Source organism: Mercenaria mercenaria, chromosome 5, assembly GCF_021730395.1.
Source record: "Mercenaria mercenaria strain notata chromosome 5, MADL_Memer_1, whole genome shotgun sequence".
In the NCBI taxonomy this organism is placed as follows: Eukaryota; Metazoa; Mollusca; class Bivalvia; order Venerida; family Veneridae; genus Mercenaria; species Mercenaria mercenaria.
In genome coordinates this window covers 19289664-19309082 of record NC_069365.1, presented here as the reverse complement: position 1 = coordinate 19309082, position 19419 = coordinate 19289664, and the positions used below count along the sequence as shown (strand labels likewise).

General features: G+C 34.0%; 1 protein-coding gene across 1 annotated transcript; it reads left to right on the top strand.

Moving 5' to 3' along the window:
- Positions 1–107: 107 nt before the first annotated feature.
- LOC123556558 (uncharacterized) lies at positions 108–9524 on the top strand. The gene is made up of 6 exons (XM_045347347.2): positions 108–591; positions 5075–5265; positions 5788–5957; positions 6199–6309; positions 7436–7642; positions 8335–9524. The coding sequence occupies exons 1-6, from the start codon at positions 400–402 to the stop codon at positions 8763–8765; spliced, it is 1302 nt and encodes a 433-aa protein (XP_045203282.2). The 5' UTR covers positions 108–399; the 3' UTR covers positions 8766–9524.
- Positions 9525–19419: the final 9895 nt, after the last annotated feature.

Sequence of the window (19419 nt, the reverse complement as noted above, 5' to 3'; positions counted from 1 at the left end):
TTAAAGGGTATTGATATATCAGGATCGATGCTGAATGAAATCTATACATTGTTCAAATAAGTCCAGTACTACTTCACCGAGAGTTACAAACAGACACTGACTGAACATTATTGATGACATTGAATGACATTGGAACGGTGCTAAAAATAAACATGACTTCACAAGCTCTCGTGTTAACAAAATGTCCGGCGAAATATTTTCATTTTTGCTGATTTATTATCACCCTTTAATCTTTAACTTCATTCATAACTCTGAAGGTTAACCGGTTTAATGTAAACAGTAGTACACGATACGCTAGAGTAAACATTATTGGTTAACAGACAATCCTTGTCGTGACGTATGCATGCATGATCGTGTGACTTCGTCTGCAGTTCATAACAAATTAGCGCTGAAAACAGCATGGGTGAAATAAATTTTATTTTGTGTTTATTCGTTTATTCAAATATATTGTTTAGTACACAGTTTGTTCATTCTTCCGTTACTCAAATAAAATGTTCCGCATCAGATAATGTAAGATGGAATAAATTTAAAAAGGAATGTGTGATATGTCCGGACTGTCCGCCAGGAACGTTTCGAAATTTTACAGAACCGGTAAGTCTTACGTAACAATTATTGCTTAGTATCTTCATGTTAATCTGTTTGTACAGGAGAGTGATATGGATAAATCCTAAGATGTTGTTAATGCATAAATAAGTTGCATATTGTTTCACTGACAATGCATGAGCTATATCAGTGCGTATTATGTGATATTTATAATCCGAAATCTTATCGACGGGACAGTGACCATCCCTATAAACGTCATGTTATTTTGTAGAGATGGATATTTGTTAATAGCTCGATGTCATTTTCAACAAATTGTTTTACCTCTACCGTGATAATCTGATGCCATATAGTTATTAGTTTAATACAAACATGATTTTATTTTCCATGTTGCTTTTTCACTGAATATGGCAATTATTTACTGTACAAAATAAAAAGATTTTCATCCCATAGTTGGGTCAGAATTGAAGTACATAATTGAAAACTTATGTTACATAGTTTTAATCCCTTATATATATTATTGTTTTAACTGATATCGCAACTGGTAGCTAGGTTACAGTCACGCTTATTATTATAATGCATACGAGACTGTAGCCAGCGCATGTATGCCATGAAACAATATCTTATAACTATGAATATAAACTGTGGTTGAAAAGTCTGAACAACAGTATACATTAATGTTTTATTTAATAAAATGTTAAGATGAACTTACTATGAAGACAGTATGGATTGAATGTTTTATCAATGTCAAAAAATATGGTCCGACGGATAGTTTTGACTATTGACCAGAAAGCTTTGTGATAAATGTTTTATTAATTAATATGAGAAATACTTTTTTACATTTCTGTCAAGAAATTTTACTTGTTTCAGTCGTGTGTTAATCATGGCTAATTATTGTACTCTGCCCAAATAAGGCTTCTAGTATTGTCTCTTTGTATTTTCGTTAAATGGTTCATCTTAGGATTGAGATCCATACAATCTTGTAGGCAAACTTATTATCATTTAACTTGTTTCTTAGTACATTTTACAAAGACATGCTCACCCGACTAATAAGGTTAAAGAATATGGTTTAAGAATTCAATTTATGGGCGAGGCAGTTTAATATAATAAAGCTTTTTAACACGCAGCAATCTTCCGAAACAAATAGATATAAAGCAAATTTATATTGTGCTTTTTTCAACTAAGGAGTGTTTTACCGTTACCGTTAGGTAAGGTAAATAAATTAACAAGTATTCAATAAGTTGCATCGTCAAACTGGATTTTTATCTATTAAAATCACTCTGCGTCCGTGGTCCGTCCGTCCGTCATTCCGTCCGTCCGTCCGTCCGTCCGTTCACAATTTCTCGTTATCGCATCTCCTCAGAAACTACTGGGGGGATTTTGACCAAACTTTGTCAGAATGATGTATTGGTACCCTAGTTGTGTCCCCCTGAAAATCAGACTGGTTCAACAATTTATGAGTGAGTTATGGCCCTTTGTTTATTTCTATATTTTACATAGCTTTATATAGGGAAAAGCTTTGAAAACCTTCTTGTCCAAAACCACAGAGCCTAGGGCTTTGATATTAGGGTTTGAAGCATTATCTAGTGGTCCTCTACCAAGATGATTCAAATTATTTCTCTAGGGTCAAATATGGCCCCGCCCTGGGGGTCACATGGTTTATATAGACTTATATAGGGAAAACCTTTGAATAACCTCTTGTCCAAAACCACAGGGCCTAGAGCTTTGATATTTTGTATGTGACATCATCTAGTGGTCTTCAACTAAGATTGTTCAAATTATACCCCTAGGGTCAATTATGGCCCCGCCCTGGGGGTCATATGGTTTACATAGACTTATATAAGGAAAAACTTTGAAAATCGTCTTGTCCAAACCACAAAGCCTAGGGCTTTGATACTTGTAATGTAGCATCATCTAGTGGTTGTCTACCAAGTTTGTTCAAATTATCCCCCTAGGGTCAAAAATGGCCCCGCCCCGGTGGTCACATGGTTCATATAGACTTATATAGGGAAAAGCTTTTAAAATGTTCTTGTCAATAACTACAACATTCAAATTTGGACCACATGTATATTTTTGAGTGGCAAGATGAACCTTGACAAGAGTTGACCTTGATTTTGACATAGTGACCTACTTTCACATTTCTGTAGCTACAGCCTTCAAATTTGGACAACATGTATATTTTTGAGTGGCAAGATAAACCTTGACATGAGTTGACCTTGATTTTGACCTAGTGACCTACTTTCACATTTCTCAAGCTACATCCTTCAAATTTGGACCACATGCATAGTTTTGTGCACTGGAAAAAACTTTGACCTTGATTTTGACCTAGTGACCTACTTTCACATTTTTGAAGGTACAGACGTCAAATTTGGACCATATGCATAGTTCCGTGTTTCAAAATGAAATTTGACATTGATTTTGACCTAGTGACCTACTTTCACATTTCTCAAGCTACAGCCTTCAAATTTGGACCACATGCATAGTTTTGTGTACCAAAAAAAAACTTTGACCTTGACATTGACCTAGTGACCTACTTTCACATTTTTGAAGGTACAGGCTTCAAATTTGGACCACATGCATAGTTTTGTATTCCAAAATAGAATTTGACCTTGATTTTGACCTAGTGACCTACTTTTACATTTCTCAAGCTACATCCTTCAAATTTGGACCACATGCATAGTTTTGTGTACCGAAATGAACTTTGACCCTTACTATGACCTAGTGACCTACTTTCACATTTTTAAGGTACAGGCTTCAAATTTGGACCACATGCATAGTTTTGTATTCTGTAATAAAATTTGACCTTGATTTGACCTAGTGACCTACTTTTACATTTCTCAAGCTATAGCCTTCAAATTTGGACCACATGCATAGTTTTGTGTACCGAAATGAACTTTGACCTTTACATTGACCTAGTGACCTATTTTCACATTTTTGAAGATACAGGCTTCAAATTTGGACCACATGCTTAGTTTTGTATTCAGAAATAGAATTTGACCTTGATTTTGACCTAGTGACCTACTTTTACATTTCTCAAGCTACAGCCTTCAAATTTGGACCACTTGCATGGTTTTGTGTACCGAAATTAACCTTGACCTTAAGATTGACCTAGTGACCTACTTTCACATTTCTCAAGCTACAGCTTTCGAATTTGGACCACATGCACAGTGTTGTGTATGGAAATGAAATTTGACCTTGAGAAATTTGGAACACTCAAAAATGGCACATTGGTGGGCGCCAAGATCACTCTGTGATCTCTTGTTATCAGAGAGGACTTTTAAGTACATTACGATATAAAACGGTCATTTATCTAAATTTTAATCTTGGCTCATTTCAAAAGAATTGTCTCTAAAGAATTAACGATAATATATATCGGGTTGAAAGTGTAAGGGTGTGTTTATTATTGAATCGTGAAGTCGATACATATTTGAAAATACTTGTTATATAGGATCTTGAAATCACTCTTTGCAAGTAATGTTAATAAAACTTGATCCTGATTTTGATGTAAATACATGTAGTTCTGTCAAACGGGTTGCTGAATTCTACTTAGCAGAATACAATAGACATTAAGTAACATCGTACCGATTGTTCTGAAAGGTGAAACTCTAATAAACACGCGTTTTCAGTAGATTTAAGTGCAATTACCACTTTATTGTTGTACAGCAGCGTTAACTTATTAACCTTTAGCCTGCTGCTAAACTGTAAAAAAATATCTTGATCTGCACTGGTCGCAAAGGCAGAATCGTCTGCCTCAGCAGGCTAAAGGTTTATTTAAATACCCATGAAGTATTTAGAACAGATCGCTTACCACTGCTATTTTCTAAGAGAAGAACTTTCACAATTATAAAAATGATTATTTCTACAACATACTGTATTTTTCGCCATTCTGTAAGTTTGATGTGGCATTCAAAATGACTGGTTTTGATTTCATTAAAGAAAAGTAATATTCATTTTTACGCCTTTGATTGGATGACCCATGTTGCATGACAAAATATGTCTGTGTTATATAATGTATATACTATTGAAACACTGTTTTAATGGCATTATCAATTCATAGATTTTGTAATATGTCTACCTTCATGATTTTATGGTTTATACGTCCGCAGCAGTAAGAATTTATAGTATATACTTTTAGGTAATAAGAAATAGAGTACAAAACCGTTGACATTTCAATAGTATAGTGTAATATATTTACCACTCGGTTCACCGCCCTATCAAAGACATCAAAAGCAAACATTATTTTGACTGACCTCATTTCGCTACCAAGGATAGTTTAGTTTATATTTTGCAAAGCGCTCAGAAATACGTTTATATTGAATGTATAACTAGTGTAGAAATAATGAATTAGATTTTGTTTCGTTGTGATGTTGTCACTCTCTGGTAGTTGAGTACAATTTATTTCGAAGTAATAGGGGTCGTTGAGTACAACTTATTTCGAAACGATAGTGGGTATATAAATTAACTAACATAAACTTATGTAGGCACTCCATGACAATTTTTCAAGTAAATGTAGTTATCCTTTGTAAATTGCCAGTATACAAGACGTACGGGTATCCATGGTGACGAGCAGTGTTTGCAATGTAGACCATGCCCAGATGGAAAATACTCAGAAAACGGTGTCGGGGAGTGCATAAAATGCAGAATGAATTGTACAGAAATGAACCGGGAATATGATGAACTCTGTTCCAGCGTACAAGATGCTAAATGCGGCAGCTGCCTTTACGGGTACGGGGATTCTTTTATAGGTTATAATATCATTAAATACAGAGCATAATTAAGTTCTTCCTTATTTATTAAAGTTCTAGTAACTAAATATTGTACTGAGAAGGGCTTAATGTAATGTAGATAGAACTTGTTGCCCAACCCATTTGCCTTTGTATTATTGTAATTTTATGTGTCTGTAAGTAATAAAATATGGTTAAATCAAAAATTAAATATCGTACGGATAGAAGCATGTTTATCGATTAATACTCGTTTAAGATAATGCTTTAAATTTATTTACGTGGATACATGATTCAAAAATAAGGCCAAAACTTCCTTTTTCTTGAACAAAACAGAATCTAATTTATAATATATATAAATTTTCTGTTTGTACCGAAAAAACACACTTCCTGTTACTAAAGAAGAATTAAAAAAAAAACACTGCAAATGTTCCTAACAACAGCGATGATTAAACCAATTAATTGAAAATTTTAAGTATTATTATTATAATTGCTTGCTTTTAGTTATAGTTTTTTTCTTTTACAGTTTTGAAGATACTTATAGACATACATTATTTCCCTGTAGTCCTAAAAAGTCTTTACGGCTACTGGAACCCTCTGAAGATAAGGCGAACCAGCTACAAAACCTACCAGACAAACAAACAAGCAAACGGGAACAAGCTGTAGAAGTCAGAGCGCATACAGGAGAAAACACAGGTAATTTAGATCATTTTTAAAGATTAGTGTACATGATTTTTGTCGTTTGTGAAAAAAAAACTCAGACCAGTTATTAATTGCAAGTTCTGCCATTTATGTAAAAACGTAGCTGTTTTTCCGGATATGCTGTCAGTGCATATGTTGTAATCACTTTAGCAGCTTGCCTAGTCATACTGTAGATGGAAATGTTCATTTTTATGTTTCTCAGGATATAACATGCATAATACTTTCTCGATTTTAGACAAAGTACCTGGCGAAACGATAGCAATAGTCACGATATCAGTTGCACTTATTTTGATTGTTACTGTTACAACGTTAATTTTGAAACGGAACAGAAGTCTAGCGAGACAAGGTATAGTATAGTTCTGCTTATTTATCGCATTCCAAAGATAATATATTATGTTTAATATACACCACTCGTATACTCAAATTCGAAATTAGAATTGTTGTCCGTAGTTGCTGTTTTGCATTTAGATAGTTCATTCCTTGCTTTGGTTGCAAATAGTTGACCCGATGCAAAATCATTGTTCTTGTGTCCTTCAGTGTTGTTCGGTTATTTGCCCGGGTATACTTCTGTTCAGTATTGTAATGGCTTATCGATATTCTGGTCATGTGTAGACGTATATACAGATTACACTATTGATCTTTGTAATATAAATACATGGTATTAAAAGGCTGTTGAAAGGTTAGCTCTGTTGACGACGCCTATTCGGTTATTAGCACATTATTAATATGATTTTTTTTTAAAAATCTGTGTACTTTGAAAACATACCCTGCTGTATGACCATATTACGAGACACACAGATTTGTGATTTCAATTGTCATACAAAAATGATATGAACGGGGTTCAGACTACACTTTTTGGATTTTTTTCAAATTTGTTGATAATAGAAAAAAGATACTTTGTTTGCTACAAGAATTTGTATCTCCTGAACTGTTTTATTTGTTTTTGTTTAAACAGAATTATTATTTTGTTCCAAACATGTCACTGAATATTGCTGAAATCACAATTTTTAAGGAAATTGGATCTTTTGCCATCTTCAAGTCACGTAGGAATTATTTTAGTAATGAGGACAGTCAGGGACCACAGAAATATTTTTACCGTGCAGCTTCTTTAACGGAATAAATGGTTATTTTCCGGTTGTGGTCTACAGCTGTGCCTGTATCAGATTTCTTTAGAAAAATGGTTGAAAAAAAACCTGAATGATTCCTATACCCGAATTCATCCCATTTGAGACTTTCCGTTTAAGGTCATGTTTGGGGCAAAAGTGATTATTCTTTGTCACGTTTTATTTCACAGTTAATATTACATTATTATAAGGTAATTGTCACACGTTCTAAATGTTTCTTGACGGATTTGATATATTGTATAGTTCGTGTAAAAACTAGGCCTTTGGACGTTCTTGATGTAAATCGTTTCATTTGCAACGTTTATTCATAACCATATTGATAAAAAAATATTTACGTTGCACTTGTAGGTATATATAGTAATGTTAATATCTTGTGCGACGACCCCGATGTTGAAACTGATGCTGGGCACCAGGACCACACCATTCAAAAATCACAATATCTGAATCAAATGACAGGCAATGCTGTTAGGCCAGAACTTTCAGCAGCTGTGCAACCACTCGTTGTCAGACCAGAACTATCCCAACCAGCAAATACAGGACAATTTGATGGGATGAGTAAGCATTAGTATATCGCTTAAAATGATTAAAACAATAAAATATGCCTAAATTTTTTTGAAGCTATATTAATTTGCTTTAGGTGTTTTACTTAAAGAACAAAACTATGTTAATATTATCGTTTAAGCTTCTATCAGAGTGTACGTATTGTGCATTTTGGAAACAATAACTGATTTATAACGTTACTATGTATGAAATGGCTATGAGATAATGTCAGTTGAAGAATTTCGTAACTACATAGATATGTGTTACATCTTACGTGGCCGAGTGGTTAAGGTCGCTGACTTCAAATCACTTGCCCCTCATCGATGTGGGTTCGAGCCTCACTCGAGGCGTTGAATTCTTCATGTGAGGAAGCCATCCAGTTGGCTTACGGAAGGTCGGATGTTCTACACAGGTGCCCGCTCGCCGCTCGTGATGAAATAATGCATGGAGGGGCACCTGGGGTCTTCTTCCACCATTAAAGCTGAAAAGTCGCAATATGACCTATCATGTGTCGGTGCGACGTTAAATAAAAAAAAAAAAAAAAAAAAACAAAAAAACACTTTGTGTGTCCTTTACTATAAATTCAATGCTTTGGAACAATATTTGTTGTCAACAAATTTATCATATTTGTATCTATATGTAGACTGACTGCTTAACTGAAGCTTTTATTAGTCTTTATCGCCTAACTTCATCTTTTCTATTTGCAGTCCGAACTCTTCGACTTTCCGATGGTAGTCTAGTTTCTTTTCAACTGAAAAAAGACTTTTGTGATTGTCGTGTTAACAAGCAGTGTTTCTGTGAAAAGTACACATTTCCAGTTTGTACTTTGGATAAGTCGCACGAATACATAACGGTTGTCGCTACAGAGGTGTGTCATGACCCTTTCCCATTATTTCGCAAGTTAGGGTTAAAGAATTCTATCCTTTATCAGGAGAATAACACAAGAGACAGAGATCCGGAGAACATTACACAAAAAGAACTTGTTACAAGACTTTTAAATATATGGGTAGAAATTAAATCCTCCGAAGCTACATTATATCAACTATCACAAGCCCTTTGTAAAGCTGACTTTCACAATATCAATATGACACTTTATAATTTATCTAATAAAAGCATTAATAATAGTAGTCCGTCATAGATACATATTTCAATATACTTACATAATTAAAATCGTTATCAGGGTCATGTTAAATCCATAAGTATGATATACCATTTATACATTAACACGTACCCTACTTTTCATGTGAACTGATGTACGGATAGCTGCTTTCTTCGGAAGTGTTTTTTTCTGTTTGACATTGATTTTTGTTCTTTTTTTTCCCAGAGTTTTCATTGGTAGATATAGTTTTATTATTCAAGGTAAATAATTATGATTAGCAGAAGAGAAAAAGTGGCTGTTGCCTCGGCATGCTCGACTCGCTTATCAAGATTGATACCTAGCAGAGTTTTAGATACAAAGCAAGATATTGAAGTGATCTTCCACTAGCCCTTACTGATGTACGTAGACTGCTGACAATTGCTTGGGCAACATAACAACATAGACATGTTGTTTCATAAGGCTTTAATGGAGCATGTATTTAACTTTTAGGATTAATGGTTTCCGAGACAAAAATGCCGTTTTTCTAAATTGTCAATTCTCTTTGTGACTATCATATGCTATAACTGTAAGTCTACACTTAGTATCAGTATCAGAATCAGTATTTATGTGCCAGTTGTTAAGATATTTGTTCTGCATTGAGCATTTTGAGTTATCTGTTTGATGTTTATCTGATTAAAGTTAAATACGGTATGTGCTTTACATTATATGATAACTGACGAATTGGAAATATTTGTGCATTTTACAATTTTGTTACATTCATCGGATTCAATTTTATAATTAAACGTTTTCGAAGCATAACCTTTGTTTTTGTTAATGATACTTTTAATTCGGTTTTTATATAAATCCCAACAGCGCCGTGGGTGTGCCTCTCTTTCTTCGTTCCCTTGGTTTGTTAAGCCTTCATTTACTATTGATGTATTTTTTGTGTTTCACAGTCGCTGTGTATGTGTATACATGTACACATACTCCCTTGTCCATCTGGATTGTTGTCTTGGTAACGATTTTCTTTTTATGGCGTTCCCTATTTGACTTTAAGCGTTGCTTTCAATTTATTTGATATTTGCCTTGTTTCATGTTTGCCCAAATAAAACCATATTAAATTTTATGGTTTTCTGTTGTATAGTTTAATGTTATAATGAATGAATGAGTTGGGTTTTACGGCGAACCGACACAAAAAGGTCATATATCGCCGATTAATATTATAAACAGTGCATTGTAAATAAATAAGGAAATAATAAGAAGAGTGCATACAATATAGTTTCGATCCTATTAAAAGTTTCATATAAAATTCATATCATAGACATTTGACATATTTCTTTTAATTTTTTAATTGTCTGTATACGTTCTATATACACTCTTTTGCTGGTTTGTGACGTATTATCTAATGTCTTCATCTTCATTGTGGCTTTTGAGGATCGCCCGATTACATGTACTTTCAGAAATATGTGAAAAATAAGCAGTATATGATGCACAATTTGTCATGTTTTATTCTTTCTTTATCCCACTTTTGAACACATTTAGTACCTGTTTGTAGTGATCTATGGTCTGTATCCCCTTTCCGATATACTGACGTCACAACTGACTTTATTGTCCTCTATTCATATGCTAATATATTTCTGTAACGCTAAGCATAAGAAGTACTGACGTAAGTCAGTGTAATGCGTGCAATCTTATATATCTCTACTACCGAAATGAAAAGTAGTTGATTTGTGCAGTGTTTATGTATATAAACGAGTGCAGAGACACGGGCTTTCAGAATACAGCACACTTACTCGGAATATCCGTGTAACTGTCATTGAATATGAAAATTACATGCTTAGTCATACGTTTCAGTGTTTAATTAATCTGCCAGTTTAAGTTCCCATTCTAGTCATTCAACACGCAATTTTTTTTTAATTTCACAATATTTTCAACACCTTAACCGTCTCGGCTGTGCTAAATGCCTTACCCTTGCATGATCGTAAGAGGCGACTAATAGGGTCTTAACACTTGGTTTTGCAGTAATTCTGTGATTCCAGCAAGTATGCAAATTTTGATTCCATACCTCTTGCTTTTATTTCGATGTAAATGAGATGTGAAACCAAAATTTGTAGTCCTGTTTGGCGCCATAACCCAAATAAGTATGTGCTAAATGAATATATCATTTATGTCCATATTAGGAATTACAAACAATACGGGGTAAAGTAAAATGTATGGAAAGGTCTTTGCAATCAAAGAACACAACCTAGAATAATAATAGCAGACTGGATGTAATTAAGTCTGTTTAAGTCTGTTTATGAGAGGTAATGAAATAAACAAAATCCCTCTTCTCCAACGGGACTCTGATATACGTATAGATTGAATGGATGACCAGGAAATGTAAGAACTACGTGGGCAATTCAAATCAACCAATAATATTACCATACTTTAAAAAAAAAAAAAACCTTTACCATTACACTTAAATGATATGTATAGAATAGTAATTTGTTTATCATTTCAATTGTTGCCGAAAATAAGGTGTTTTTGCAGAATCATAAATATTTCTACTTTGCTTATGAATTATTCTTTGTGTCTATGTGTGTGTGTTTTTTTAAAATTTCGTTTAATAGTATAAAAAGACGCAATGCGATAAATCAAACAGATTTGTCAGCAATTTTCATTCTGTGTCCGGCTAGGTTACGCATACTTGTGTCAGCGAGTTACAAAATGAGACATGAATTGATCTTTCTACTTTTGATAAAGGTTAAACGTATAAAAATGACATATATATATCAAGGCATCTTTGATATGAATGCAGTTACAAACCGCAAGGTAATCTAAAAATAACTCTGACTCAAGTCAGCTGATGGTCAGCAAATTTATCATATTTAAACTTCACAAAATAAGTACTATGACTTCAGTGTTGCAATAAGTGCAATATCAAAAAAGTATTGAATCGTCGAAATCGATGTTCGTTTTGAAACGTTATGGTATCTAATATTCGGAAATTATGGTCAGGAAGACAAGCTTTCAGACTGACTTTACAAAGCCGAATATATGTCTGCGTGTCTTGAAAACAATTTGTTATGTCAAACATTAAAGAAAATAAGCATAATGTAATTGTTTCACACTGTCATATCTTATACATTTTGTAATTGACAAATTGAAAAAACGTTTTATCTGCTAATGAAGATTCGTGTTTAAGCTGTGACAAATGTCACGATCATGTAATATATATAGAAAAAGATAAATATATACAGATATTGTATGACGTACTACTATAATTTACTGTCGGCCGGGGTTGTACGAGCTTAAATGGGTACGTTGTATTCACCGATAAATCAAGCACATGCACAAATGTATAAAAAGCGTGCAAAGTGGTATAAAATTCATATTGAGAGAGTTATTTAAACCATATAAGTGTTAACTTTTATATTTCGCTTATCATATTGTGATGCATGCCCATGACGTAGAAATCGACGAATCGTAGACTCAACTAAGCATGTTATTTGTAGTTATTAGTAATACAGTTGTACAAGATATTTTACATCCTCAAGAAAATAGCCGCAGACCATGGCCTGTGGATACCGTACACTAATTACTACCCATATCTTAAATAATGCTTTATGTTTATCAGTGGTCAAAGTATCGCCCCCTCCAAAATCAGCCTGTTTATACTTTGTGACTATTTGCGATATATTGTGAAATAAGAACAATTAATTAAGTTTTTAAGACAATTGTTATTTTCTAACATAATTTTCTACGATTGTGTGTAATAAGTTCAGATAAAGATTATAATTATTTTCATTAGACGCCACACCACATTAGATAAAGAAAATTTAATTTATTTCTATATGAATAAAACAGGGTTTCCTTCACGTAGCTTTTTAAGAGCACTTTATATAAGAAATATATGTCTTTCTTTTATAACCAGGATATATTGAAGAAAAATGTTTTTTTGTTGGTTGGGATTAACGTCATACCGATACAAGTTTAGATCATATGGATATTCATGTCTTTGATTGTAGAGAAAGACTCCAGTTATTCCTCCTTGCTCTTCCAGGTAAAGATGTCTTTATTGGTGGGGTTTAATGTCACACCGATACAATTATAGGTCATATGGCTGCCTCCTGTTATAGATGGTAGAAGAAAACCAAAGAATTTTTTCAGGCACGAACGGTGACCTTGATAGAATACCTTTGCAAGCCAGCTGGAAAACTTCCTTATATTAATGAATTCTATCCCCTAAGCGAGGTTTTAAAGGATTCTCTGGTACAGTCTTCTATATGCAGTATTTTTATGTATTCATATCATATATATACATGATCATCAATTGTGAGACATACAAACCCTTATTTCAGAAAGTTTTTTATGCCCCCACTTCTTTTTTTTAGGGGTGGGGGGGGGGCATATAGATTTGCCCTTGTCCGTCCGTCCGTCCATCCGAGAATGTTGTGTCACGCCTAGCTCCAAATGTTTTTGACATAGAGTCACAAAACTTTACAGTAGTTGTGCACCTAGGGTTTCGCGTCCGGATTCATTCAGTCGTGTAGGAGTTATGGCCCCTGACTTAGTAAAAATTGGTCATTTTAATGTTGTGTCGCGCCTAGCTCCAAAAGTATTTGACGTAGAGTCTCCTGTAAAGTTTACAGGAATGTTGGTCAGCATGTGCAGTTGTGCACCTGGGTTTTCGCATCCGGATTCATTCAGTCATGTAGGAGTTATGGCCCCTGACTTTGTAAAAATTGGTCATTTTAGTGTTGTGTCGCACCTAGCTCCAAAAGTATTTGACGTAGAGTCACAAAACATTACAGGAATGTTGGTCAGCATGTGTAGTTGTGCACCTGGGGTTTCGCGTCCGGATTCATTCAGTCGTATAGAAGTTATGGGCCCTGACTTAGTAAAAAATTGGTCATTTAATGTTGTGTCGCGCGTAGCTCCAAACGTATTTGACGTAGAGTCACCAAAGTTTACAGGAATGTTGATCAGCATGTGCAGTTGTGCACCTGGGATTTCGCGTCTGGATTCATTCAGTCATGTAGGAGTTATGGCCCCTGACTTTGTTAAAAAATGGTCATTTTAATGTTTTGTCGCGCTTAGCTCCAAAAGTATTTGACCATGAGTCACCAAAGTTTAAAGGAATGTTGGTCAGCATGTGCAGTTGTGCATCTGGGGTTTTGCGTCCGGATTCATTCAGTATTGTCGGAGTTATGGCCCCTGACCTAGGGAAAAAATTGTGTCCTTTGTCATGTAGTGGGGGCATCTGTGTCCAATGGACACATTTCTAGGTTTCTTATAGATTTAATGATTAAATCAGTAATGGTTTCTTTTTCTTATTTTAGTTGACTATTTTTCTGTAACAGTATTTTTCATTAAAATATGTAATTATATTTTCACATGTTTCTGGTATTCCGCGCGCACAGACGCCCCACCGCTCCTTCCTCGACGCACTCCTCCCTTCGCCCTCACCCCCCCCCCCCCCAAAAAAAAAAAAAAAAAAAAAAAAAAAAAAAAAAAAAAAAAAAAACATAAAACAAACAAAACACATCTACTTCGACACATTTCGTGAGAAATTTTTACTTTTAATTTATGATGTGTTTCTTTGAAAAGCCACTCAAAACTAATATTAGAGAAAAGTGCACGGCAAAGGAGTCCGACCCCACTTCCACATCGAGGATCCGCCTAAAAACAGCTATAAAGTATTGACTTGAACCCGCCGTACTATGTTTTTTTTCCTTGTGGTTTAAAAATCGAACAGACGTCGGTAAATTGTATCCTATCTGATTTCACTTGCTGATATCTGCCGAAAACCACGATTTTGACACAGATTTAAATACACACCTTTTGTAGTTTGAATAAATTATTATGCTTGAATTCAAGTGAATGAACTATGACGTTAATAGGGTATTCACCGTTTCATTAAGTATGTGCAAATTTGGGTATACAGAGGGCTTATCAAGTGATAAATTGTTTAGAGCTGTACTTTATGTTTTAACTAGGTCATATGCATCCCCGTAAGGCAGTTGGATGGCTTCCTCACATCTAAAGCGGGTTCAAACATCAGTAATAGGCAAGTGATTCTAAGTCAGCGACCTCAACAACTTGGCCACCGAGGACCCTAGCGTATAATTATAACTTAGAAAGAAACATTCCTTAATTAGGATTTGCTCTCATCTGCTTAGGACTTATTAACTCTTAAATAAGACTACGTATCTTCTAAAGAATAGGTCTACTTTCTCCCAATTATGACTTAGTAACTCGTACGTAAGAGTTAGTTTGTCCTAATTAGGAATTAGTATAATTATTTCCTTATTAGCACCATGTGGTCCTGGGATAGCAGATAACACATGTTTGAAAAGCTTTCACGCATAATTTACCTGCATGAATATTGATAATGTATTAATATTTCAATGTATATTGAAATAGAATGTTATTTGTGCAAGAAAATAAAATAAGGAATAGTACTGGCAGTGTATTATCGTTATCTTTTGCATTCATGCGAACAATATAGAAAAAAAAGATGAGATCCGTTTTAAAATGTCTGACCTCATAAAATAAATAGCAAAGGGTAGCAGCTGCTGATGTTACATTATGCGTGAAAACACATAAAGACCTCTTTACTCAAACATTAAACTCCTCCAAATCCAAGTTTTATATAAAAAAGGAAGGGGGGAAAGTGATATAGAGAGACGCTTTGCACTACTAGTAACGAACAAAATAAAGTTCCAAGCCCTTCTAACATTTCAATGTGAGTCATACATACCTTCAATTAGATGGATTAATGTCATTTTGTATGACGTTTCAGAATAAGAATTGTTAACGGATACGTACTATACATTAGCCGAGTATTTACGGTTGACTGGTCTCCTTATATTTTTGTGAAACCTGAACGGGTTTACAATTCAGTTCATGTCGTTTGACGTAAAACTATTGTAATAGTTATCTTTTCTTGGGATAAGTTGGGTATTCACCGGTTTTCGAAGTACGTGCAAAGCAGAGCATACAATATGCATACCAGCTTATAATACTGTATATACGGCTTATCTTTAAAATGCAAACTTTTTTCTTTCTATTTGAAACAATCATCTTTCTGCTGATCGTGAGTTTTTGAATATAGCTTATCATCAAAGATGAGCTGCTTATAATAATAATGGTAGCTTGAACACAAAGTGAAAAATTAAACACGCTGCTAGTGAAACTTAAACTATTATACTAAGCGTTTTCAATGAGTTAAACTTCAAATTAGCAGATCTGCATTATCTATCATGTCAGGAACTGCAATGACACGCTATATAAAGTATTTCTTTGGAACTATTTCCCGTCGACTCCCTGTCTATTTCGCTATTTTTATTATCATGTTCTGATATACATGTTCTGCAATAAAACATTTTATTATTTTATCCATGATAAGATATACTATTTATTATATGCATTGTCATGTGGATGTTTATTATTGTCTTTCCCCTACTTGAAACTTTCTCTCACAATATCATTTCAACGTTCATGTAATGACCAAATACTACAAAACGCACTTAACGTTCTTCCTTGATACCAGATATGGTATTTGCTTTAGTACAGGCGGACGGAAATAAATTTTTAAATATATATATATATATATATATTCTTAAAACTTCATTCTTCCGCTTCCTCAAACATTTTCTCATGGTAAGTATCTCGTCCGAATACCGAATATATTTACATAGTTGAGATTTTATATGTGCGTCAATAATTGCATAATTGAATCAAGTATTATAGCAGGTAGTGTACTATTCGATAGCCCAATGAGAAAACACTTTGTAAAATTATGGACACCACGGTTCTGTCAAAATCGTCAATTCTAATTCTTAAAGAGCTGCAACAAAATCTATGAATTCCTTGATATCGTGCATTCATATAAACCACATGGTCATTTCCGATATGGTCTGAAGTAACATTATGTGATTCTGGTCTTTATGCGTATGAAAAATTTATAACTTTTTTTCATGTACATATCGATACGTTAGAGGGTCTGCGTTATTTAACGTGACTGTTTATACTGAATATAAAGCATTGCTTTTATTGTCCAAAATCGGATAGTCTCTTATATGAGTAACTAGTACAGTGCAATTTGCATTAAGAGACCCACCAAATTGGTCTCTTAACACAACTGATCTTTTAATACAACAAAACTGGTTCTTCAATAAAACAAAAAGAAACTGCAAAAGGTGTCTTTTAATGCAAGTGGTCTCTTCATAAACGTGATCTCTTGAACAAATTGGACTGTATGTGCAAAGGAAACACAACATGTCAAAAAGTAACTTTTATGTACTTCAGATTCTTGTACTGCTTGTGAATCAATTTGCTCATCAATGGACTTGTCTCTGAAAGCATTTAAAGTGTCTTGGAAAGACCTTTAGCATACAGCAGTTTTGATACTTGTAATCAAATTCGGTATGAAAACTCTTCATATTTGCTTTTAAATGAAGCAGACAGTAGTTTAAAACCTATTGAAAATATAATGTTTACTCTTCAAAGCTGCATAATCATGATGATTAATTACATCACACGTACAGGAAGTTCACTAGGAGAAGATCTAAGCACACAATTTGCTTTCTCAGATATTTTATTGTGCTTAAACCACGAAATATAATTGAGCTCGTCATATTCTGTGATAGAGACAGATAACTTAAATACGCCTACGTTGTGCTGTTTGCATAATTTTGCAATGCTTTTATATTTACATTGTATCGACGCCTTAGACAATGAAGTAGTCATTTTCTTAATATTTTTGTTTGTACTGTCTATATAATAATTATTATGACCTAACTTCGTTGAAGCGCTATATAGATTACAGTGAGCGCGTCATTAAAATCATAAAGTTTTTTGTTTGCTCCTGCACTTAAATGGTATTTGATTAACACTGTTACGTATTTGTCTACGATTTTCAGCAGTTAAAATAACTTAAAATTTAAGATAGCAAGATAACACTTTATTGCTTTTACAGTCACTTTCAAATTGGTAGTAATTTTTAACAGTTTGATATTTTGATATTTTACATTTTGTCATGACTTGTAGTCAATTTTTGAAAGCGTTCATCATTGCATGCATAAATATGCTCGTTTACGTAAACGTGTGCATTACAAATTCATTTGTGATGTTCAATAATGATATGTTTTCAGTAAATAAAAATGAATATAGTACGTGTATTATGGCAAATTTAGTCATTCCTACACGTTCTTTGTGTTCATTGATAAATTATGTTCATGATCACAAATGATTAACAACATTGTGTCTGAAATCATTAGTCCTCCGCCTCTGATTCATGTGAGGAAGTTGGCAGTTACTTGCAGAGAACAGGTTTATACTGTTAGAGAATCCAGGAACACTGGTTAGGTTAACTGCCCGCCGTTACATGACTGAAATACTGTTGAAAAACGGCGTTAAACACAAAACAAACAAAAAGATATGATGATTTGAAATGTCCTCAAAAACCTGCATATTGTACGAATTTCCAAATAGTTAAACCACGATGCAGAAATGGACGTCTGAAAAGATTAAAGATAAGGGTAAATCTGCCAGAAGCACAGAACATCCCAAACACAGCCATAGAGCCATGTATCTCAAAATAGGCCCACAACAAAAAGAAGCTGTAACGGAAAAATAGTGTAGACGGGTTGCTTCAAAAATCCAACAACAAGTACAATAAAAATATATACAAAATACAAAAAAGTAGGGGTGAGTGGTAAGGGTTGGATAAAAGGGTCGGATGTTGGGGGAAAGTGGAGATGGAGGATGAATATTCAACAGGGAAAGCCATGTTCCCTAAAAGGCAGTATTCCTACAACGTCGCAGACACGCACGTACAAATGAAAAACCCGCAAGTCGCATTCGATTAGTCTATATGCAACTAAGTCTATTCAATACAGTTCATATTGAATTAGGATACCCATGATGACCGTCGGCAATTTCCGTGCGTTTTTGTTTTCTTGTCTGCTATTTTGGTATTCTTGGGCACAAAATGTAATTCATACGAGCAATGGATTCCTTAATAACCGCGGAATACCGGTATAACATATGGAGAAAACGTTATTGTACAGGACCACTGCTTTATGTTCTACGGTTGACATCGTGATCATGCATGTGTCGGTAGAATGTACAGAGGTGTAGGTACATTATTGTCATTATTAACATTGTTATAACAACTATTATTATCATTATTATGTACAACACCATTGCATATATCATTGTATAAAAATAGGCGTTTAATCAAATTATTCAGTTACATTACAACTTCATACATGAAGCTTTGTCGTCATTTCGTGGAAGGTTTCCTAAATTTATTTACACAACTTATAGATCATCAGAAGGCCAGTAGCCGTATCTTTATACTGGAGGATGTATTAACTAACGTAAATAAACTGTCGTTAAATGTAGGTAGTTTATGATTATATAATTCTAAATGAAATAAAATGATTTCGCACTTACTATCAAATTCAACTTTAAACAGAGCATCCAGCGAGTACACGCAGATATATTGTTTCACTTGACTCAGTCATTTAAGATTTGATTTCATAATTGAAAATAACAAAACACTTGATAAAGGATCTCAGACATATATATTTTTTGTACAGTGGGTTATTCATAATAACTTACAACTACAATCTGCATGTGTTGTTAGATATACGTGTCTATTGTAGATTTTATAAGCTGTATATTATAGTGTGTAGTACATTTATACAGTGTTCTCTGTGATCCT

What these genes read in the sequence shown, in the direction of transcription:
- LOC123556558 (XM_045347347.2), top strand. Translation starts at nt 400, where the DNA reads ATGGGTGAAATAAATTTTATTTTGTGTTTATTCGTTTATTCAAATATA. An exon ending in TGCGGCAGCTGCCTTTACGG is followed by an intron (nt 5,266 to 5,787) that starts GTACGGGGATTC and finishes TTTCTTTTACAG; the next exon opens with TTTTGAAGATACTTATAGAC. An exon ending in GCATACAGGAGAAAACACAG is followed by an intron (nt 5,958 to 6,198) that starts GTAATTTAGATC and finishes TCTCGATTTTAG; the next exon opens with ACAAAGTACCTGGCGAAACG.